This window comes from Panicum hallii, chromosome 3 (assembly GCF_002211085.1).
Source record: "Panicum hallii strain FIL2 chromosome 3, PHallii_v3.1, whole genome shotgun sequence".
Classification (NCBI taxonomy): Eukaryota; Viridiplantae; Streptophyta; class Magnoliopsida; order Poales; family Poaceae; genus Panicum; species Panicum hallii.
The window spans coordinates 8,360,326-8,383,057 of record NC_038044.1 but is presented as its reverse complement, the minus strand read 5'-3'; the positions used below and the strand labels follow the sequence as shown (position 1 = coordinate 8,383,057).

The following is a 22,732-nucleotide window of genomic DNA, read 5'->3' as shown; positions in this document are numbered from 1 at the left end:
AGTTCCATGATGCTAGTCCGGCGGCGGCGTGGTTCTTATTTCGTTAAAAAATGGTGCCCGGCTAGGTAATCCAGAGTTCCAGACCGGATCCGGCCGGCGACGGCAGCCACAGCGACGTTGCTTCGCAGCCTGGACTTGGACACAGTGGCTGGCATGATGTTGGCGGCCTCGCGGGTCCTGGAGAAGTGGAGTGTGGCTGAAGCTGCCGCCGCACGGATTCAGGCGCGGTCAAACAAAGCTCCCATGCCCTCACTGCTGGAAACCTGCAGCTCGGCATCTGCTGGTGGTTCCATAAGAAGCATGGATCGCTGGTCGCTGCTACCTCGCTATTGCACATGCCATGGATGCCGCGACGATGACGACGCGTCGAGCATCGCGATGATCCCATGGCTCCATGCATGTATCTCGCTCTCGCTCTCTGCGTGATCGAGGTTTCAGAGTCCGTGAGCGAGCGAGGCCCCACCGGCATAACCAACGCTTGAGGAAGGCCCTTAAGCTAAGACTCATCGGCAGACCCTCGCCATGCCGGTGAGCCTGGTGCCTGCCTGCCTGGTGGCGTGGGATGGACACGAGACGCGTCGCTTCCCATATGGTCAGTCCGAGTGTCCGGCCGACCTGCCGGCCGATGCGCCGTCGCCGTTGCGGCGGTTCGCGTCCGTCCCGGCCGGAGATTGCAGCCTCGCAAAGGAAGCCCGGCGAAACCAACGTCCCACCCGACATCCCGCATTCGTCAACGACACCACCTCACCAAAGCACCCTTTTTGGCGCGAGTCTAACGCCATTACTAACCGATCGTCGTGCTCTCGAGCACCGAGATCAACCCGTCGATATCTCATGATCGACCGCGCTAATCAATGACCACCCGAGCGCTCGTAGCATCCCCTTTTACATCCCATCACCTTTTTTTTTCTTTCTTTCTTTCCAGAAAGCAACGGACTAGTGACGAAAAGGAGGGTGGCTATAATAAACAGAGCCGACGCCACCAACCCCCCCCCCCCCCCCCCCATGTTTGGTGCAATGCGCCTTTTGTTATCCGCGAGTCACGTCTCCCGTATAACAAATTCGCAGTTGTTATATACAGGAGATGTGACTCGCAATAGCAAAAGACGCCTCCTGAATCATTTTCAACGTTGTTCTGTGATATTTTGAGTCGGTTGGTTTTTGATACTACATAACACCGTCTACAAATTTTACTGAATTTTGGACGCTTAAGCCTCGCGTTACCTGCATTTTTTTCTCACTAGAAAAATCCCTAGGAAAACAGGCGGATACCAGCCGACACAAGCGAAAATCCTCGCGCCCCCCAGATGGATAGCCTCTCTCGGTGTGCTGCTGTACAGTGCGGTCTCTATATAAACACGCACGTTTTAGCGCAGAGCACGCTCGCACCCATCATTAATTCCAGAGGGAAAACGCACGCGGTATCCAGCGGCTGGGTAGCGGGGGCGCAGGCGGCGAGCTCGGCCATGGCGAGCGCAATGAACGGCGGCGGCGGCGGGGCGCTGAAGCGGATTGGCCCGCTCCGGCTGCAGTACTACATCGTGATGGGCGCGGTGGCGGCGGCCGTGGTGCTGGCCACGCTGCGCTACATGCCGGGCCCCGCCGCCGCCGCCGCCAGCAGCAGCGTGGCCCGGCCGGGCGCCTCCGCCGCGGCCCCCGGCGCCGAGGCGGCGGCGGAGGCGGAGGGGGAGGAGGCGGCGGCGGAGGACGGGGAGAGGGAGAAGAGGAAGAAGAAGGGGGACGGGGTGGTGCTGTTCAACTTCGGCGACTCCAACAGCGACACGGGCGGCGTGGCGGCGGTGATGGGGATCCGCATCGCGCCGCCGGAGGGGAGGGCCTACTTCCACCACCCCACCGGGCGGCTCTCCGACGGCCGCGTCATCCTCGACTTCATCTGTGAGTGCTCCGTTCTCCAAATCCCCCATCTCCCTCCTCCTCCACCCAATCTCCACAAACCCCCCCCCCCCCCCCCTGCGCGCGCTCTCTTCTGCTTCCGGCCGATGCGCTCCCGGGAACATTCCTCTGCTTACTACCAAAAAAATAATCCCTACATTCTCCTTGCCGCGACTAACCTAGGATTAGTGCCGGTCAAAGAGGATTAGTAGCAGGTTAATTACCCGGCCCAACAGCAGCGTCACTGCGCACGCCTAGGAACGCACCGTTAAACGGACTGCGTGCATGGCTCAGTAAATTTTGAAGGGGAAAAAGTGTTTGCCTACACGGACGGACGCCATGTTTGGTTGGTCTCTGCGTCTCGGGCGCGAAATGAGTTAGAAGAGAACTTTTTGAGCCACAAATTCACAGTAATTTGTTCGAGTTCGTTGGGATCTAACACGGATAAAACATTAAAACCCCCGCACACTCGGGGCCAAAGTGTGCTCCTGCAGAGTTTTCTGCTGGATAGTGCCATGTACGCGTACATAATATGCTTACTTGGTCTTTGGAAAAAAAAAAGTATAGCATACGTTTACTTGGTGTGGATGGGGTGGGAGGTGACCTGTGGATAGATTAGGGGGTAGAAACTACAAAGGTGACGCGGCACGGAACACAACACTTTGACTCGGGAGAAGCAGGGGCGGAAGGCGTTCTCGAGGTTAACAAACAAATAAACAAGGCGCACGCCGGCAGGCAAGGCAACCAAACATCCATCCCATCCGTCCCCGTCGACCACCGCGCCGTGGCACGGACGCGGGACGCGGCGGCGGCTTCCCGTGCACAACTGCTGGCTTGCGCTGGCAGGCGAGCCCCGCCGCCGGCGACCACGGCAGCCGCGAGTCCGGCGGCCTGGACGGTCAGATGACCAGCTCCGTTTCGCAAGCGGCAAGCATCACCACCCTGGACGGCCAAAAAGAAGAGTTGGCTGGCTTCGGTGCTAAGCAAAGCAAGTGGGCGGGGCGGCTGTTCTGCGGAGGGTGGCGCACGGGACGGGATGGAGCACGCTGGATCGCACGACGCGGACAGCGCGCCCGCCCGGCCCGCCTCTCTGCCCGCTTTGTTCGGTCTGGGCGTCTGGCCTGCCTTGGCTCGGCACTTGTCGTTTGGGGTGTGGGTGGGGGGGACCGGCCGGCCGCCGCGCCCGCCGGGGGCTCGTTGGTCGCCGTCCGTTCGCGGCTTGTTCGTCCGTCTCGTCATCACCAAGAAGACTCGCTGTCGCTGGTTGGCCGTCTCTGCTTCGCTTAGCCATCATTGCCGATGGCTTTCCTTCCTCTACGCTACACCCGCTCTCTCTTTCGCCACGTCCCGCACGTGCCCAATTTGCGAGTATCCTAAGCCTCCGCGCGCGTCCCCCAGGCTGTCTGTCTCGGCGGACCGGCCTTGCCTTCGGGCTGCTGGCTGGGCCTGGGCCCCAGCCTGAGCCAGGTCAGGCACAATGGCACTTTCCACTTCAACTTAACTAGCACCCCATTTTAGGGTCTCCATTCATTCAACTCCCCTTTCCAAGCACGCGGCTGGCTCTAACACAGCACACGGGTGCGGTGGGGTCAAAGTGTTAGGCGCACCCGTCCCTCCGGATCCCTAACCACAGGGTGTTCTGTTCTATTCTACTCCAATCTATACCACGACAGCCAGGGATACCGGACACGGCCAAACCTCCTGCTCGTAGATGTCACCACAACCAAGCTCAGCCAGCAGCACCTCAGACCAAACGCCAAGTGCTTTCGCCTTTCGCTTTGTACACAGGCAGTTGAGTGTCCGGTCAACTTTGTTGGGGGCCACGGGTCACCCCCAGTTCTCGACGGTAGGTCATGCGCCATCCGTTTTTCTCGGGTCTGGACGGACGCCTGTTCCTTCAATACTATCTTTATCTTTTGGCTTCTGTTCTGTGGAATCATTTCTGGGCCACCTCCCGTTCAATGCAACCTGCCTGCCTGCCCAGCCTGCGCATCCATTAGTGTTCCAAAGCTTGGATTAGCTTGCCCATTGGCATTTATTAGTCGGAACCCAGCAAGGATCTCCAGCAGGTGTAACCATAACCACCAACCAGTACAATGTAGTAGTACTTGCAGTGTACTCCACTCTTCAGCCAAAGAGTCCTCTCCCAGCGAAATGCCCCTTATTGCAGCTCACTACATTAGCCAACTCCCGCAACAGCACTGCAATGGTCACAGCTCACAAGTGCATCTCACCCAGCACTCGAGTGCAGTTAGTTGTACATGTAATCTTGCTCCCCCATGGCCACTTCTTTTGCTTTTGTGACAAAAGGTCGACAGCTTCGTATTTTAGCACGAGTCCTAGTGCAAAGCGCCTTTGGGATCTGATGCAAGAACACGACTGTGATACCATGTGCAAGGGGGGATATTGTTGTTCCATTGTCTAAAAATCACGCCTCATGCATGTGCCATCTTGCTTTTCGGTCTTTTACTGATGCTGCTGAAGCATTGCAGAACTTGGCTTTCTGGATGACTGGAATTTTTTTCTGACTGAGTTTTTTGCTTGACGTTTTCATCCAGGTGAGAGCCTGGGCACGCATCATCTGAGCCCGTTCATGAAGCCGCTGGGCTCCAACTTCACCAATGGGGTGAACTTCGCCATCGCAGGGTCCACAGCCATGCCGGGTGTCACCACATTCTCGCTGGACGTGCAGGTGGACCAGTTCATCTTCTTCAAGGAGAGATGCCTCGATGCCATCGAGCGAGGTTTGCTCATTGCTTCTGGTTACAATTGTTTTTTTTTCTTTTGCGAACCATACATACAGCTTATTTACCGGTGAATGGAAACCTGTTCACCTTCACCCAGGTGAGAGTGCCCCGGTTGATGAGATGGGGTTCCAAACTGCTTTATACACCATGGACATCGGGCACAATGATATCAATGGCGTTCTCCACATGCCTTATGATGAAATGATTGCCAATCTTCCCCCTGTAATTACTGAAATCAAGAAAGCAATCGAGGTAACGGTTACTCAGAAATCCTATATGCATACATTACTTTTGCATCCGATGATCTAAAAAAAGACAGAGAGAGAACATTGTCAGTAAGTAGGATAGCATTTTTCTGAACTCCCACTATTTCTGATCAAGAATCTTCTCAGGCGCTATTTATTCGTAAAATGATTATCAAGTCCTTGTGAAACTGCAGAGGTTGCATAAGAATGGGGCCAGGAAGTTCTGGATACATGGCACGGGTGCGCTTGGTTGCATGCCTCAGAAGCTTGCTATGCCGAGGGACGACGACAGTGGTCTCGATGAGCATGGATGCATCGCAAGCATCAACAATGTTTGCAAGAAGTTCAATTCTTTGCTGAGTGAAGCCTTGGATGAGCTGCGCTTGACCCTGAAAAAGTCGGCCATTGTCTTTGTCGATATGTTTGCTATCAAGTATGATCTTGTTGCCAACCACAAGAAATACGGTAAGTTAATCTTTCAGTATCCGTTCCTTTTGTCAGTACTTAACAGTAATTCATTCTGTAACACAGCAACTCTGTCATGCTGAAAACTTTTTTTTTTAAACCGGAGTCATGCTGAGAACTACTAATTGTGAAATCAGATAATATTGTTTGTCGGTTTTAGCTCTCAGATCAAACGTGCATGACATTCTCATCCCTGCATCCTAACACAGTTCTTCACGTTGTTTCCCAGGGATTGAGAAGCCGTTGATGACATGCTGTGGCCATGGAGGTCCCCCTTACAACTACGACCCCAAGAAGAGCTGCATGACTTCAGACGAAGACCTGTGTAAGCTTGGTGAAAAGTTCATAAGCTGGGATGGTGTTCACTTCACCGATGCTGCAAACGGCATTGTGGCTTCCAAGGTGCTCAGCGGCGAGTACTCCATTCCCAGGGTCAAGCTGGCCAGCCTCGTCAGCACTGCAAAATCTGACGATTAATGGTGATATGGCATTCTAATTGGCCCTTCCTTTGGTTTCTCACAAAGACGATGAAGATGGAACCACTAACAAAACTGACCCCCCAAATTTAATTATTTTGAGGTTCTTACCTTACGACCATCGTCGACAGAGTTTTTCTTTTCCTTTTCTTCTCCTTTTTGTATAATCGGGGCGAATGTATAGCCTAGGGGTTAATACATGGTGATGCTGGTGTCTCTGTACCATGTATGAATTTTCTTCTTCTGAATTTTGGATCAATAAATAGAGATGAATATTTAACATGCTTTTGTCAATTTGTTGGATAAATAGAGATATTGATATCTGACATGTTGACACGTGTATCCTTTAATCAGTGTCACAACAATAGAATATCTGACATGTTTTCATGCTTCTCCTTGGAACTGCCAATCTGTCATCAGCGTGACACATCTAAAAGGGGAAAACAAAAAGGACAAAAATAAGAAAAAGAAAGTGTAAAGCAAATACACATTCAAAGCACTAGAAATGCTTAGGGGGTAGGTTTTCCCGAACGCCAATCGACACAGACAATTATTAGGTGTAGTGACCAAAAATTAAGGAAGATGCATCCAAATGTGAGGTCTATATGCAGACTGGCATTACTCTTGGTGAACTTTGTTGGTGCTCAAGTACAGAACTCAATATTTCTCCTAAATTCCTTAAAATTTCAGCTTTCTAGTTTCATGCTTTCCCTTTGCAGCTCTCATAATTGTGACTCCCAAAAGCGAAAGACAAAAAAAGGACAGATAAAAGAGAGTGCACTGAAAATGACATAGTACTGTACATTCAAAGCATTAAGGTAGTGGAGTATTAGGGATAGTGAACAACCATAATGGAGACTTGCAATTACTATGTGCAATGACCAATTACTAGGGATAGTGAACAACCATAATGAAGATGCATCCAAGCGTGAGGGCATGTATGCCGTTTTGGGAGACGACTCTGGACTGGCCATGTCTTGCAACGTTTGCAGTGAAGAACTCTCTGGTTCCTCCTCCATGATCAGAATAAAGCCAAGTGGGTACTAAGCCTACTAGGTAGTGAACAGATTGCAACCTTTCCAAGGTACAGAACACATAATCATCAAAGTTCTTTTCCTTCGCATGACTTCTTTCTGAACTTTATTTAGGGTTCAAGTAGTCAATATTTCTCTCCACTGCGGCAAAATTTCAGGATCTGCCACCAGTAAAAGTGCCGCTCCAGAAGTTTCCACCTGAAGCGCCAATTGTTACATGAGTGGTGGGAAACGTTGCTACGGTTTGGACAAGAAGGGTAAGTTAGGCTTACTACTATGCTGAAATTCTGAATACAACAACCTGGTATTCACAGAGCAGGACGTGGTCAGATGACACGAGCTCTGAAGCTGAAGCTTGGAAACCTGTTCAAGCTTCACAGCTGGTCTCATATTACATCAGTCACTATCATGCCTGTAGCTGTCGCATACAATGATGCCATACACTTCTTCAATATGGTTGGTGTTCTGCAACTTCACACAATAGACCGACAGTGGAAATTTCTGTCTGTCGTTTCTTTTACTTTTGATTTTCCCCATTTATTTAAAATAAAAAATTATATGCATTTTCTGCTCACCGGCAGCGGAGGGAACAATCATGGTGTACCTGGTGGAAACAACAAACAGATGGCCGAAACCGTCACTGAAGAGTTGGACCATTCAGAAAAATGAGAACATGCAAGTTAATATGTCACTACATTAAAATAAAAAAAATGAAGTCCGTATGAGTCTGCCCATGTATGTGTGACTGGGTAAGGAGAAAATTGGAACTAGATGACATGGCCACCCTGTCTCCTCCTTTAATTTGAACAAGTCTAGATCCAAGCCATATCGCCACCATCACTCCGGCTTCGTCAACATCCCCTCGGCCTCATCTAATAATTCTGTTTACAGCTGACACACGATCTCACTCAACAATTATACCAAGCTTTTTTTAAAAAAAACTATATCAAATTTCCATAACCCAAAAGATCTATGCTTAAAATAGTGTAGTATATATAGTAGGTGGCCACAACCAGATTTCAGAAACTTCAGAGTAGGTGAGTTCCTCCTTGGGTTTAGTTCTATCATATGACTTCTCGATTGCTAGACTTTACAAACCTTTTTATGGCATGTGAAAATTTCACGGAACTTGTGAGAATTAAACTTCTTCATGTGAAATTCCTATAAACTCCATCATCAAACAGGCTTTAAATTGTTTACTTTGTTTTTGAGTCAACCATAACTTCACATATTCTTTGGAAATACATCTCATCAACCACCTCCATGCCATGAGCAAATGAACTAATCACTACCTGCACACACCAACCCCCTAATATATAGTTACAACTATGCCCCTTAAACATGACATCTCTGCAGTTCAAAATAACAAGGTGAAATTTGGAATCTTGCAAACTATATATATGTGAACACGTATACTTTTCCACCGTCGTTGAATCTTGAGAGTTGAGAGAGACAAATATCCGTCGAGGAGGCGAGAGCTCGAAGGGGGAAGCGAGACGACCGCCATGGCAGGCGCCACCAACAACGGCGGCGGCAACGGCGCGAACGGCGGCGGGAAGGTGATCAGCCTGCCGCTGCAGTACTTCTGCGTGCTGGCGGCGGTTGTGGTGGCCGTGATGGTGCTGTCGCTGGCCTTCATGTCGCCGGCGGCCATGGTGGCCGTCCGCCAGAACCTCGGCTCCGTGGCCGCCTCCTCCGCCGGGAGCAGCGGCAACAGCAGCGGCGCCGAAGCGGGAGGCGCGGGCCCGGCCGCGCCAGCACCGCCGGTGGCCCGGCAGGAGAAGGAGCAGGCGCAGCGGCCGCCGGTGGTGCTGTTCAACTTCGGCGACTCGAACTCGGACACCGGCGGCGTGGCGGCGGCCGGAGGCATCCGGATCATGCCCCCGGAGGGCCGCACCTACTTCCGCCACCCCACCGGGCGGCTCTCCGACGGCCGCGTCATCATCGACTTCTTCTGTGAGTTCCATTAATTGACCGCTCCCCCCATTGATAAATCACTTCGCCGCTCTGTTGGCTCTCTGCAATTAGCCAATAAGCAGAGGACTTAATTGCATACAAAAGTGGATAGTAATTGTTAGGTGTGCTTTGCTATAATTTGGAAATGCTAGCTCGCCAATTGCACAGTAGATTCCTCGTTCGGAGCCGTTTCGTGTAAAATTCCTGCGAAAATTCCTCCTATCCAAAAATTCCGGCGTTTCAAACATGCTCGATTTCAATTTGGACTGCCAAATTGGATCAAGAGGAGCTACACCAACTGCAAGATGGTTGGTGGATGGCGGCTAACAAGTTCCACGAGGTCAAGGCCATGCTGCCGCCGATGTGGAAGAGGGAATAAAAATTGGCACGATTCGGTGGTTGGAGCAGTAGCCTCATGTGCCTGACAATGCCATTTCATTTCAATCTTTGGTCTTCCCCCCATCCAATTCCTAGCTTGACTTGCCACTTTGCTAGGTGTAGCTGGGCATTGCTGGCCTGTTAAATAGCGTTAACTGAGGGTTGAGGGTGAAAAATTGCCCTTGCTTGTCTAAGCAAACTTGGTCTATGGGCACTGGGGAGAATGCTTCCTCTGCTTTCCTGCCTCTTTCTGTGCGCAGACAAGGTGATGATGGGACAAATAGCCAAATTGGCAAAGAATGGAAGGACGCAGATTCAGATTCGGAAAGGGGCAGGGATGTTTTGACCAGTTCGTTTTGATGCTTTCTTCTTCGCAAATAGCGTGACACGTCATGATTTAGGAACCAACCAAACATGCCCTGTTTTCCGTCACCCATCCGAGTACCAAACACATTTCAAACGTAGTGTCCTTAGGTTATAGTTCAGTGTGCATCAGAAGAGATCGGACCAGAAGACTAGACCTGACCAAACGATATGATAATGTCAGTACAGTCCAATCACAACACGAGATGATGGTTACCTGTTCAGAGATTTTTTTTCTCCCTACTCCTGTGTTGATCGATGAGCTCGTTGCTGGGTCAACAGTTGACACCGGAGCCCTGCAACTAATGTCGTGATCCGAGCATGGCAATGACAGGTGGAGCGGTAAACCTGCCAATCAGCAATCACATCGGTTTCTTGTCTGATCTGCGAACGGTAGTGCTTGTACAAAATATTAGGAATTCAGGGTGTGCAGAGAATCATTTAGTGACATGCTAATATAGTAGTATTCATGTTTCTTGTATTTGCCTGGTCAAACTTTGCTTATCCAGAATGTCACCGGGATGGATAATTTTGCAAGCTTATTTTAATTGTTTTTATTGCTTCCTTGCTGTCATAAGAAAAGGCGTGTTGCTGTGTTATTTTAAATTTAAAGGATTTTAATTTCTTAAAAAATATAAATCAGTCACCCACTCACACTGACAGTACACAAACCCCTTGATTATTTTGTTTATGTCACTTTAAAAATAATAATTTGCCTACCATGATCCAACCACATATATGCCATCATGTGATAGTTCATGGTTGTCACATTGCATCACATTCATATTATCCACGCGCACATGCTGAGTGCTGACCCATCAATGATGCTCATTTACACGAACATGTCGTTCTGCAAAAACAGTTCTTTATTTTGAACAAAAATATGAACAATTTTTATTTATCTCGGTAAGGGTAAACTGGGAGAACAAAAGCAGCCATTTTATAATGGTCCACGGATGCTTCATCAGGACAGGCTACACCTGTAGTCCTGTACTTTCAGTATGTGGTCTTGAAAGCTTTAATCTTCAAATGATCTTCTCAAGTACAAACAATGCATCTGAATATATGGTTGAGATCTGAGATGCACATGGTGGGGCATTTGTGCATTATCTGTTCATGATCTAAAAATGTAGCTGTGGCACCACTCTGCATGCCTATTGTTCCTTGTGAGATGGCTCAAATTAGTGCAGCAAATCATTGTCATGGTCATGTCTGGGCCAAGGTTTAGCGTTAAGCCGTCGAATCCAAATAGTAAATTTGTAGATAACAAGGAGATTTATAATTTTTGTCTTTTCAGACGGCTTGTATAGAAACTGATAACGACAGTGATTAGTAGCTATCCAGGGTCTGAACATCCGTGCAAAATTTCCAAACCAGAGCACTTTGTCTGTGATAGAGGATTAACACATAGCAAACTACTCTTACCATGTTATTTGAAAGTCCAAGTGTTAATTTTCTCTCAATATTACTCATGGCTTAAGGTCATATTTTCAGGTGAGAGCCTGGGCACCCATGAGCTGAATCCATACCTCAAGGGAATTGGTTCAGACTACAGCAACGGCGTCAACTTCGCCATGGCTGGCTCGACAGTGAGCCACGGTGTCTCTCCCTACTCCTTGAACGTCCAAGTCGACCAGTTCGTCTACTTCAGGCGCAGGTCCCTCGAGATGTTCGAACAAGGTTCGTTGCCGTTTCAAAAGTAGCTCTACGCCATCACATTTGTACTCACAATTTTCGCTAAAACATTGAAGACAAATCTGAACTCTGAACCTGAATGATGCTGAACATGCGTCCTTTCAGGACTGAAAGGCCCGGTGAGCAAGGAAGGGTTTGAGAACGCTCTGTACATGATGGACATTGGTCACAATGACATGGTTGGCGTGGCGCACACACCATCCGATAAGTGGGACAAGAAGATCACCGACATCGTCGGCGAGGTCAGAAAGGCGATTTCGGTAAGTCGAATCATCCCTTTCAAAAGCCTCAGTTTGGCAAAATTCAGTCAGCATACACTGACAAAAAAGCATCTCTTGGGGGCGATTTCAGATTCTCTACGACAATGGCGCGAGGAAGTTCTGGATCCACGGCACCGGCGCCCTGGGGTGCCTGCCGGCATTGGTGGTGCAGGAGAAGGGCGAGCACGACGCGCACGGCTGCCTCGCCAGCGTCAACAGGGCCGCCAAGGCGTACAACAAGAAGCTCAGCCAGCTCTGCGACGACATGCGGTTCCACCTCAAGGACGCCACCATCGTGTACACCGACATGTTTTCCATCAAGTACGGCTTTGTCGCCAACCACACCAAATACGGTATGAAACGGAAACAGTGGCATACCCTCTTCAGTTTTGGTCCGTCAGAACCAGAAATTTTGTCGATTCAGGCATTCAGAAGAAAAGGGGGCCATTTTTAGTTCTCGACATTGTGTCAGGGTTCGCTAATGCTCCAGTTGTTCTTCAGGGATTGAGTGGCCGTTCATGGTGTGCTGCGGCAACGGCGGGCCTCCGTACAACTTCAAGCCGGGGAAGTTCGGCTGCGGCGACCTATGTCCGCCGGAGGCGAAGGTGGTCAGCTGGGACGGCGTGCACTTCACAGATTTCGGCAGCGGGCTTGCGGCCAAGCTCGCGATGAGTGGCGAGTACTCCAAGCCCAGAGTGAAGCTGGCAAGCTTGATCCATGGCGGTTCCAAGAAAACGTCAGATTCTTGATGCGGATCAGTGAGTCATGACCTTTGGATCCATCACATATGGATGGGTTTATGGCGAAGAACTGGAGATCAATGGAGAATTGCTTCAGAGTTCAGACTGTTTCTTGACGTCCACTGACTCCTTGTACACAGAAGGTGACATAGCAATGGAGATGCTCAGGTCAGTTACAAGCAAAAATTGGGTGCAGTCGTGTGCAGAGTATAAAGATTTTGTACCTTTGATTGCGTGTATAGACTATTTATGATAGTTACAAGCTCCCGTAGCTGCCAAAGGAAATATGATGTCTCTTGTTATTCGGAAAATACCTTGTTATTTCCTTTTATTTTGAAAAGAAATAGAAAGCAATGAAGCAAGTTTGGCCTCTCATCACCATCTTCATTGGCGCCTCAGCTACGAGAAGAGAAAAAAAAAAGCACGATGGCAACAAATCGCTTATGCATTGGGTACCAGGTTCAACCAAGTACAATACTCATCTCCATGGCAAAAGAAGGCAGTAAAAGTCTCCTAAAATATGATGCAGAGAATGCTCCCTTGCAGCAGACGAGTGTATGAAAGCTTCATGGACAAATCATCCAAGAGCATTAACAAAGTTGTTTTCTGGGTACTCGCATCAAATCAACCTATTTGTTTTTGATGAATCAGGAGGGGTTTCCCCTACTACTGGGTAATAAAATTAATAATAATTAGGGAGGATAGGGGGGGGGGGGGGGAGATACTTCTTTGCTCTGCTTCCTCGGTCCCACAAATCCTGTTCATTTAGAAAATTTTAGATATATTATTAGTAGTGGAAAATGATCATGTTATCTCTAATTAACTATAGCAGTTGTGATTGAAGACCACGCTGTTTATTTCGTTCCCTGGATCCTCAATAAATACAAATGTATTGGAATCTAAGAAGTAACATTTACTTAAGCATCTAATTAGCTCCATACCTTTCTCTATACAATTATTTCTTGGTATTTGATATTGTTTTAATTAGATGGACTTTACTATAATCTAAAATAACACTCTTTGTGAGATAAAATTTAAAGGCTAAACGAACAGTCTTTGTGGGATGGAGGGAGTATGTAGAAATTGTAGACTTTTTGAAAATAGACTTGCACCCTAATATCGATATATCTAAATATTCGTATTTATAAAAAAGCAGACCGATTCTGCGGTGCTTGCTTTGGTACGCCATTAGTCAGATCGTTCTGTCAGGCAAACCACCACCCGAAGCCGTCCTGCGCTCGCCCACGCTGCCACGCAGACCCCGCGCACGACCCCCGGCCTCTTGTTGCTTCGTTCCCCTCCTCCTGTTCTCCTGCTCGCACGCGCAGATCGCCGCCTGCCGGCCTCCTGCGTCTTCTGCGGCATCGGCAATCAGCGGCGGCGGCAGCAGGTGCGACCCCTGCTCGTCCTCCCAGTGCGCCCTCTGCGTCTTCGGCAGCATCGGCAAGTAGCCGCGCTGGCGGCCATGGTTCCAGCCTTCTCTTACTAGCAACGGCGGCATGGAAGCGCGCCCAGCTGCTGCGGCCCTGGTCATCCTCCCAGTGCCTCCTCCCACCCCTTCGTCTTCTGCGGCAACGGCAGCAGCTGCGGCCCCCTGCTCATCCTCCCAGCGCCCCAACCCTTGCGTCTTCTGCAGCAGGCCATGGAGGCACTCTCGCAGCTGCAACCTCCCGTCAAAATTAAAACTGGACACAACTCCCTCCCTGCTAGCGGTGGCCATGGCCGAAAGCCTTGTGGCCTCCTATTAGAGCACCGAAACAGAGAACCGTGTAGCGCGGAGCATGCGCATGTTATCATGGATGGCATGGCGGCGGCGGTGTAGTATCAGAGCGTAAAATTGATTGAGGTCATGAGGTGGATTGTAGAGAGGTTGGATGGAGCACTGCTGTTCCATGAAAGTACATCAAGACTCGATGACGGTGGAGATCCACAGTTGGCGGCGATACAGGAAAGCTTGGGGAAGAAACGAGTTCTGGCTTTGGAAGATGAAGCCTGTTCTCCGTTGATCTTTATTGGAGCGTGCATCCACTGCTTGGTTTGTCCCCTTGTTAATTTAATTCATACAAACAGGCCGCACATCCATCTCTTCTGCTGACTAATAAGTAGATTCCATCTCTCTTTGTGCAAGTATATATGCAAGCTAGATGAGTAAATTGAAGTGACTAGAAATGACAAGCAGTATGCTTGATCAGTATAGTTTGTCAACTTGAGCTTGATGAGTAATTTCTAAGGAATTGAAGAGTTCAAATGTGTCAACTAATGTTTTATAATGCCTTATTTCATGATAACTATGAAATCCATAATTTAAGGTGATGTTGGCAATAATATGATGAGATGGCCTATGATAATTAACTCTGTCTCAAAGAAAAAGAACATCTTGGACCTCTTTCCTTTAGCCTTTTTTCTTCATTATTTGACCAATTTGAGCCGAACTGAAATAAATTTGTGCTTAAAATCGTGATTTGATAAAGTTTGTTCTAAGCTACTAAGAGATACACTACCATTTTTATGATTATTTCTTAAAATTATAATCAGCTCGTCTACATGTAAATTGAATCTCATTTTTGTATTACTTGATGTAGGTCATAAGTCAAGTTATGACATAAGTTTTGGATCATATTTGTTGGACGAGGGGCATGAAAGAATTTTTTTCTCCTATTGCAACGCACGGGCATATTTGCTAGTACATATAATTTAGGGTTTATGCCATCTACAGTGTTAAGATTTAAGATAAGACTTCCATCTTCTCCAGAGAGCGAACTGATCAGCCAGCAGATTTGTTGAGAGATTAGGATACTGAAAAGTAAAACTCTACTCCACGGCCGACCGGGCAAAAAGTTGGTTTGGAGTAGTGTTCAGGAAAGGAATACATTCTCCAACAAAGCTTCCTTGTACGTTGGACCCCCTCCTGCTTTTTGTCAAATACTTGGAGCGCCTAATTGAGTAATCCACAGGCTTTATTATATAGAAGAAATCACCTGTGTCTCTCACTCACTGCTTGGCCTTGGCATCCGCGTGTGTTTGTGGGAGAGAGATGGGTGTCACGGGTGCTGTGCACTGGTGGGAGGAGTCGCAGATGCGTGTGCTCGTTCTCGGCAGCCTGGTCGTCCAATTCCTTCTCCTAATCTTTTCCATGGTGCGTAGGTTGCCCATTCCAGGGTGGACCAGATCCGTAATGTGGCTGGCATACCTCGGCGGCGATGCGCTGGCGATATACGCCCTCGCCACGCTCTTTAATCGCCACCACAAGGATCAAGATCGTGGAGGCAGCAACAGGACTCTGCTGGAGGTGGTCTGGGCGCCCGTCCTCCTGCTGCACCTCGGCGGACATGATGGCATCACCGCCTTCAACATCGAAGACAACGAGCTATGGAGCCGGCACCTGCTCACGGTGGTGTCTCAGGTCACGGTGGCCGTCTACGTGTTCTTCAAATCATGGCCGGACGGCGACAAGAGGCTGCGGCAGGCAGCAATCGTGCTGTTCGTCCCTGGGGTTCTCAAATGCTTCACGAAGCCATGGGCTCTCAAGAATGCGAGCATTAATAGCCTCGTCGGCTCATCTGCTGCTGAGAGGACCGCAAAACAAGAGGAAGGCCAGATGTGTCGTCCGCTCGAGGAGTACGTGAAACAAGCAAAGGCTTTTGCCAGAGGACAAAGGGAGGATGAAGATCGGATGCAGCAAGAAGCAAGGGCTTCTGTTCAGGAAGGCGATCATTCTCCATCACAAAGGAGAAGGGATGCGCTGCACGGTAAGCTCTACAAGCTATTTGTAGACCTTTCATCTCCGTATATATATTCTCGTCGACTTAATATCTTTAAGTATTTCCAAACTTTGCTTGACGGACATCAAAACAAACTGAAGGTGACGTGGATCTGCTCGAGGAATACGTGATGAAAGGAGCAAGGGCTCCTGTGGAGAACGGTGATCATCCTCCATCGCAACAAGCCGCCGAGATCAATACCTTCCAAGACCGCCAAAATCTAACGAAAAGAGAAATGATACTGCATAGTGAGGCCTATAAGCTATTTGTAGATCTTTCATCTCCGTACCCTTATCGGCTTAGTATCCTCAAATATTTCTGGGTGCTTAGCGAAGAGAAAGCAGAGCAAGCACATCGCTCCGTGCGAAAAGGGATTGCTAGCGCCTTCCTCCTCCTTTACACCAAGCTAAAGACTGCAACCATTCCAAGCTTAGCTGAGATTGAGATGGGGAGTGAGCAACCCAAGTGGCGCGACTGGATAGTGTTTGCACGTTTTTATCTGCCGTGGGCAGCCATCGGGCTCTTCCACAAGAGTCACAGAGAAGCTTATAATGATACTGATGTCAAGATCACATATGCCCTATTCTGTTGTACTGCTCTGCTAGAAGCTTATTCCATAGCTTCAGTTACGGAAATAAAGAGCCTAAAGTTGCCTGACTACTTTAAATCAATCCCGCGCGGCCTCTTCAACAGGGAACAGTGGCCAGAGATGGTTGCTCAATATAGCCTCGTAGGATACTTTGCCCGCAACAGAAAGCATAGCAGGATGATGAGGATTGTAAGTTTCTTTGGATGCAAGGATTTCGTCGACCAACGCTGGTGCATGAGGTCCTACTCCTCGTCCAGGAGAATTACAAAGTTGGTTCTTCAATATCTGAAAGATGGATGGAAGAAAAAAATACAAGACGCTGCCAGTTACCGTAGTTTCAACGACAACAGGGGCCACTGGGCGCTTGAGGGCAATCAAGACCTGGGTTGGAGCATAAAGGGACCATTCGATGAGAGTGTCCTCCTCTGGCACATAGCCACAGATTTCTGCTGCTTCTTGAGATCATTTCCAGACCATAGATGTGCCTATGCTAAGATTCCATCAATATGGCTGTACTTGGTTTCGGAGAGGATATGGAAGAGGATATGGAAGTGGAATACCCATCTAGATCAGGGAACTAGGTCTACATGTGGAGAATTGACAGCCTGCAAAGCCGTCCTATGCAGGCAGATGTCCAACTATATGATGTACCTACTGTTTGTTAATCCTGAGATGCTATTGCCTGGGACCAGGCGGAACCTCTTCACAACCGCCTATGACGAGCTCAAGGTTATCCTCAGGGACAACGAGCCTGCAATTGTGAAAGAGGAAGGGCTTATGCAGAGAGTAATCAGTACCATGCAGGACAGGTCAAAGAAAGCTTCTGAAGAGGAGTTGGAAACAAGTTTTGAAGAAAAATCAAAAGGAGGTTCTAAAGGAAGTTTCATCGAGGACGCGTGGGCTCTTGCCCAAGGGTTATTGGACTTGGGCGACGACAAGATGTGGGAAGTGATTCAGGGCGTCTGGGTGGAGATGCTCTGTTTCTCCGCCAGCAGATGCAGAGGCTACCTGCACGCCAAGGCTTTGAGCTCGGGCGGGGAGTTCCTCTCCTATGTCTGGCTCCTAATGTCATACATGGGGATGGAGACCTTCACGGAGAGGCTGCAGAGGGAGGAGCTTCCAAGCCGCAGGGAAGGGAACAGCAGCGCCGTTCCATCGGCTTCTGAAGCCCGCAATAGCACGGCTTCATCCACTTCCGTGATCCACGCTCCATCAACTTCTCAGGTTCACACCAGCGCGTCTCCATCCACGGACGAGATTCGCATCGACATGTCTTGACAGGTATCGCTCGTGGAGGCTATTTCAACCTGTTTGTAATTCTTTTTTTCTGCTGCTTTCCCTTAGAAGACTGTTTGCTTATTGTTGTGGACGCTTGCTTGTTGGCATGCTTCTCCCTAGTCCTATTGTTCTTGCTGCTCATCACACTGGAAGCTATGTAATGGTGTTTGTTTCTTGTTATAAATAATGCCTTCCAGTGTTCCATCCGTGTAATGCTGCTACTTTTTACCCTCCGTTTTCCGGAGTCAGTGTAATATTGAACTTTGAATGGTTGATTGCCTACGGGCCAATTTCAGTACTAGCTGTTTTGTTTACATCCTATAAAATGTGTGTGCAATGGTATTGCTGCTGCTACTGCATCTCACATTAGGGTGTCGTGTAGTGCGAACTGTGAAGGTTGGATTCCCTTCAAAAAAAATAAGAAATTCCCTTCAAAAAACTGTGAAGGTTGGAGATCCTCTTCACGCAGAGGATCTAGTTTGCATGGTCTACCAGTAAAGAGTAGAAAGATGCATGACCGGCATGGCTTGTTCCAATGGCCTTCAGGTGGCTCCAGTGTTCAGACTTCAGAGCACGCAGGCCAACGTCTCCCCCCACTGGAGATCCAGAAATTCTGTTGATTCAGGCATTCAGAAAAGCCGTTTCAGTTCTTGATATTGTACCAGAGTTCGTTTATGTTCTAGTTGTTCTACAGGGATTGAGTGGCTGTGTTCATGCTGTGCTGCGGCAACGGCGGGCCTCCGAACAAATTCAAGCCAGGGAACCCCTGCGGTGACCTTTGTCTGCCAGAGACGAAGGTGATCAGCTGGGACGGCGTGCACTTCACAAATTTCGGCAGCAGCCTTGCTGCCAAGCTTGCAAGGAGGGGTGAGTAGCAGCCCAAGCCCAGGGTGAAGCTGGCAAGCTCGATCCATGGCGGCTCCAAGAAAGAGTCAGATTTTTTGAAAATAAATAGAAAGCAATGAAGCATGTTTGGCCTCTCATCACTATCTTCAGTACAGACTGTACAGTAGTTAGGCCTCTCATCAGTCATCACTATCCTCATTGGCACATCTAAGAGAAGAGAAAAAGAATGCATGATACCATATTATCACAAGTTTAAGCAACAAAGCACTTCTGTATTGGATACCAGGTTCAGACAAGTAAAATGCTCCCTACAGTAGTAGTTTTCATCTCCATGGCAAAAGAATGCTCTTCAGTGCAGGAGAAGTGTATGAAAGCTTCATGGACAAATCATCCAAGAGCATTAACCAAAGCTGTTTTCTGGTACTCACATCAAAATCGACCTATTTGTTGTATGATGAGTCAAAAAAACGTATGAAAACGGGACAGTACAATATGCTATCTACGCTGGTGGAGTTACATCCTTGCAATCAGAGGAAAGGCAGTAGCATAGAATGCAAGCTTGTCCTTTTGACAAATCGTACACTGCTGTGTGTAATATCAGCAGCTCCACGCGGGATTTTAGATGACACCGAACGCTGATTGCAGCGATGATGTGACGCGGGAAGCGAGAGCATTTTGAGCGAAAGCCTGGATGTTCTTCTTGGCATCTACAAATTAATAGTAGCAATGGAGTCTGTTAGATTTTGCTTGGTGCAAGTCATGCTCTGCACAAAGTTGTGGCGAGCTTTCAAGCTAAATATTCTATTTCCACAACAACAGAGACATGTATGACATGAAAAGTAAAGCAGATTTTAAAATGCAAATCTTTGATTAGAAATAACAGAAAATAGCTATAGTGAAGGTTCAAAAAGATGATCTAGAACAAGCATAATAACTGATGAAACTATGTTCCTGTAACGTGCCAAACTTCTAAGGCAAGTAGGCAACTTTTTATAAATACCAAGAAGCTGACTACCTTGAACATTATTGAACAAAATGAAATCATGTAAACTAGAAAACCATTATCTTCAGAGCTACTATACTTAGTTTTGATAACTGTCCATCTAGATCAATCATCAGTTTCAGAGAGGTCAATCAGTTCAGACCAAATTAACTCAGCCAAGAAATCTTCACTAGGAAGTGAAGTTCACAGTTAAGAAATACCTTTGTTGCATTTGGTGAAGCCAACAATGTTTGCAATGCTTAGACTCAAGCAAACTCCGACAACGAGAAGGTAATCAGCCTCAAGTCTTATGAGTGAAAATATACCGAGAACAATCCATGCAGCAGCCTGAAACATTGAGAGGTTTTTTATACATATTTCTAATACATACATTGAGAGGTTTTTTATACATATTTCTAATACATACTACTTATCACAGTAGTTGGTAAAAACAGAAACGATAATAATAATTCTTTAAAGGATCACCCTCAATTATGGTGTGAGACTGTTCTCTGCTATCATCTACAGTATTAAGACTTAAGATAAGAATTCCACCTTCTCGAGAGAACAAACTGATCAGCCAGATTTGTTGAGAGATAAGGATACTATCACAGAAACTCTAACTAAGTGCATATCATGGTATATTGTAGCATGGAGAGAAAGAACAATCAAAAGAGGGATAGCTAGTGCAAAACCTGTATGCAGGAGGATCAATTTTGTTATGGGTCCAAAATATGTTTGTGACAAGCAGAGACTGCTTCAAGTGGGAAGCTAGAATCCACTATAAGTGCAACTTTTTATTCATGCTGGATGCAGCACTTATGAAGTTTCAAGTTTTTAGGCCATGAAAAACGTGAGAAAGAATGAAGTCATAAGAAGCAGAGAACAATCCATCCTCCACATATATGATCAAAGATTAAATGCTCCACTTATATTAAGTTGTTAACCAGACTTATTCCAGTTCCCCAATGGTTAGGTGCTTTTATTAACCTTTATCAAATTAAATCTGAAACTAGGACTATCTTACACATCACTGATAGGAAAATAGCCATACACAGCTAAAGAATAAAGACAAATAAAATTACCAAGCACATATAGCTGAGAAATGTAAGTATGATAGCCTTTCCCTCTCCTAATTAAGTAATCTTAAGTTGCAACTGATTGGTTTGTAAAATGATCACAAATATCAATTTCTAATTAAGTAATATCAGACATCATGATATTTATACATCAAAATGTGGGTAGTCTACCATATAGACCATGAGAATCTCTATGACAGATAACAACATCACTTACAGTCAAGTAAAGAGTCCACCAGAACAGCCACGAATCCTTCTTGTTCATCCGAGCGAGAGACTGCAGGGAACATTCAAGTTACAGCTTACAATAATTTCACATATAAAAACACAGGAATAACATCACAGACAACCGCAAGCACGGACCTCCCCATCGAGGCACTCAAACTTCCACACGCTGTTTCCCTCATCGTCAATCTCATTCCACCACCGCAGCCCGACCAAAATCCTGCCGCTCACGTTCTTCACCACCCAGAAGTCGAGCGCCGCAAGGAGCACGGTGATCACAAAGATGATGACGAAGCTCTTCACAAAGAGCGAGAACAGGATGTAGAAGGCTAGCGCCGCCGCCTTGGAACCAACATAAGAGTTAACAAGTGTTAAAACGCATGTCATAATTCAGCATATCACAATGTAAGACCTATGAGATGGCAAGCGGGTTACCTTGAAAAGCACATGGAAGAAGCACGTAATGGGATTGGCATAATTCTCGCTAACCACCTGAAACAATGTCCATTTAATTACTTGTTTGAACATATCAGATCTCAACTGGGCAGAAGTTTAAGCGAAAGAGCACCGACAGGCGGATTCGTCCCAAGAAACAAATACAACTGCAACAATCTATCCCAGAAACTAAACCTTGGTTGACTAGCTCAGATCCCATGCCACACCAATCCCCTTGCGTAACTTAATTGAGATTCACACATTCCCAAGATGAAAACCCCTAAATGGATCCGAAACCGAATAACCAGCACCAGATCCGCGGCAAGGTTCCTGGGCGAGATCGAATCCGAGGAAGAACGGGAACGCGGGACATAGCTCGGATCCCAAATTGGCAAGCGGATGGAGATAGCGAAAACGGGGGGCAGGAAATGGGGCTACCACCTGGCGCTGATCCATGGTGCTTGGCGCTCCTCCCCTTCCGCGGCCACCGCCTCGCGCTCTCGCTCCCTACCTCCGTCGGAAGCCACGAACGCGGGAGCTTTGGAGGATGCTGTCTCGTGCTCGCGCAGTCGCGCCGTGTCTGGGGCTGGGATGTCCCTCTCCCGAGATCCAACAGCCAGGAGGTGAACTCAACTGAGAATGGTCAAAAATGGAAAAAGGCGTAAGCTGAATTGTTTTTCAAGCTTTAGCCCTTCTGCAAGGAGCCAAGCCAAGAATTGTTTATAGGTAAACTAAGTTTTTCTCTCTTTTTTTCTGCAAAAGTTAAGTCATTGCCACGGTATTGACAAGAAAATGTATGGGTCCATTCAGTGGTAAAGTGTGTGTCTATTGCTATATATAATATTAAACATGAAATCCAATTTAATCGTTTGGCAGAATGCACCCCGCGAATATGTGTGGACACAAGCAGTGTGCATGGATTAGTTTGGTGCTACTTTCTCAAATCATAAACAAATGATGTTCATGGTCATTCTAAATCAGGCAATTTTAAACTTAGGTTGTATATTACTTTTGATGTGTTGTGTTTTGATATTTGAAAATGGTAATGAGTAGAGAATCTAGGCATGTAGTGTTATATAACTTAGAAGAGCATATTTTCATGAATATTTATAAGTTACAACAAAAGTAACAGTTAAAGTTACGTTTTAGAGACTGTGTACAGAGCATCTCTTATTTGTGATTGGAGAGAGTAAATAGGTTGTCTCTCTAACTATGACGATTCTCCGACTTTTTTTTTCACATAAATCTGACATCAAGTATCTTCATGTGCATCTATAGCTAGCCA

General features: G+C 47.4%; 4 protein-coding genes across 8 annotated transcripts; 3 read left to right on the top strand and 1 right to left on the bottom strand.

Moving 5' to 3' along the window:
- The first annotated feature begins 1,411 nt into the window (after positions 1-1,411).
- LOC112887980 (GDSL esterase/lipase At1g09390-like) lies at positions 1,412-6,114 on the top strand. Its single transcript, XM_025954287.1, has 5 exons — positions 1,412-1,896; positions 4,452-4,637; positions 4,738-4,892; positions 5,080-5,350; positions 5,580-6,114. The coding sequence occupies exons 1-5, from the start codon at positions 1,467-1,469 to the stop codon at positions 5,825-5,827; spliced, it is 1,290 nt and encodes a 429-aa protein (XP_025810072.1). The 5' UTR covers positions 1,412-1,466; the 3' UTR covers positions 5,828-6,114.
- A 1,994-nt stretch (positions 6,115-8,108) lies between these two features.
- Positions 8,109-12,627, top strand: LOC112887692 (GDSL esterase/lipase At1g09390-like). Its single transcript, XM_025953936.1, has 5 exons — positions 8,109-8,816; positions 11,052-11,237; positions 11,358-11,512; positions 11,604-11,865; positions 12,014-12,627. Exons 1-5 carry the CDS (start codon positions 8,366-8,368, stop codon positions 12,259-12,261), a joined length of 1,302 nt encoding a protein of 433 aa, XP_025809721.1. The 5' UTR covers positions 8,109-8,365; the 3' UTR covers positions 12,262-12,627.
- Positions 12,628-13,456: 829 nt separating this feature from the next.
- LOC112887843 lies at positions 13,457-18,160 on the top strand. 5 transcript variants are annotated; one of them, XM_025954121.1, is made up of 3 exons: positions 13,457-13,642; positions 15,397-16,001; positions 16,115-18,160. In XM_025954121.1, the coding sequence occupies exons 2-3, from the start codon at positions 15,428-15,430 to the stop codon at positions 17,878-17,880; spliced, it is 2,340 nt and encodes a 779-aa protein (XP_025809906.1). In that variant the 5' UTR covers positions 13,457-13,642; positions 15,397-15,427; the 3' UTR covers positions 17,881-18,160. The 5 variants fall into 5 exon arrangements, with proteins under 5 accessions (XP_025809906.1, XP_025809905.1, XP_025809902.1 ...); XM_025954120.1 differs by having other exon boundaries at positions 13,457-14,287; XM_025954117.1 differs by having other exon boundaries at positions 13,457-14,287; positions 14,835-16,001.
- An 817-nt stretch (positions 18,161-18,977) lies between these two features.
- Positions 18,978-22,105, bottom strand: LOC112886101 (Golgi apparatus membrane protein-like protein ECHIDNA). Its single transcript, XM_025951879.1, has 6 exons — positions 21,889-22,105; positions 21,448-21,504; positions 21,151-21,354; positions 21,005-21,064; positions 19,930-20,056; positions 18,978-19,433 (listed from the first exon to the last, which is right to left on the bottom strand). The coding sequence occupies exons 1-6, from the start codon at positions 21,901-21,903 to the stop codon at positions 19,345-19,347; spliced, it is 552 nt and encodes a 183-aa protein (XP_025807664.1). The 5' UTR covers positions 21,904-22,105; the 3' UTR covers positions 18,978-19,344.
- Between the last annotated feature and the right edge of the window lie 627 nt (positions 22,106-22,732).

Coding starts and splice junctions, on each gene's coding strand:
- LOC112887980 (XM_025954287.1), top strand. CDS start 1,467: ATGGCGAGCGCAATGAACGGCGGCGGCGGCGGGGCGCTGAAGCGGATT. Junction 4,893..5,079: donor AAATCAAGAAAGCAATCGAG/GTAACGGTTACT, acceptor GTGAAACTGCAG/AGGTTGCATAAGAATGGGGC. Junction 5,351..5,579: donor TGCCAACCACAAGAAATACG/GTAAGTTAATCT, acceptor GTTGTTTCCCAG/GGATTGAGAAGCCGTTGATG.
- LOC112887692 (XM_025953936.1), top strand. CDS start 8,366: ATGGCAGGCGCCACCAACAACGGCGGCGGCAACGGCGCGAACGGCGGC. Junction 8,817..11,051: donor CGTCATCATCGACTTCTTCT/GTGAGTTCCATT, acceptor TCATATTTTCAG/GTGAGAGCCTGGGCACCCAT. Junction 11,513..11,603: donor AGGTCAGAAAGGCGATTTCG/GTAAGTCGAATC, acceptor GGGCGATTTCAG/ATTCTCTACGACAATGGCGC.
- LOC112887843 (XM_025954117.1), top strand. CDS start 15,287: ATGGGTGTCACGGGTGCTGTGCACTGGTGGGAGGAGTCGCAGATGCGT. Junction 16,002..16,114: donor GAGAAGGGATGCGCTGCACG/GTAAGCTCTACA, acceptor AACAAACTGAAG/GTGACGTGGATCTGCTCGAG.
- LOC112886101 (XM_025951879.1), bottom strand. Junction 21,355..21,447: donor TCTTCCATGTGCTTTTCAAG/GTAACCCGCTTG, acceptor GTTGGTTCCAAG/GCGGCGGCGCTAGCCTTCTA. Junction 21,065..21,150: donor TTGAGTGCCTCGATGGGGAG/GTCCGTGCTTGC, acceptor TGTTCCCTGCAG/TCTCTCGCTCGGATGAACAA.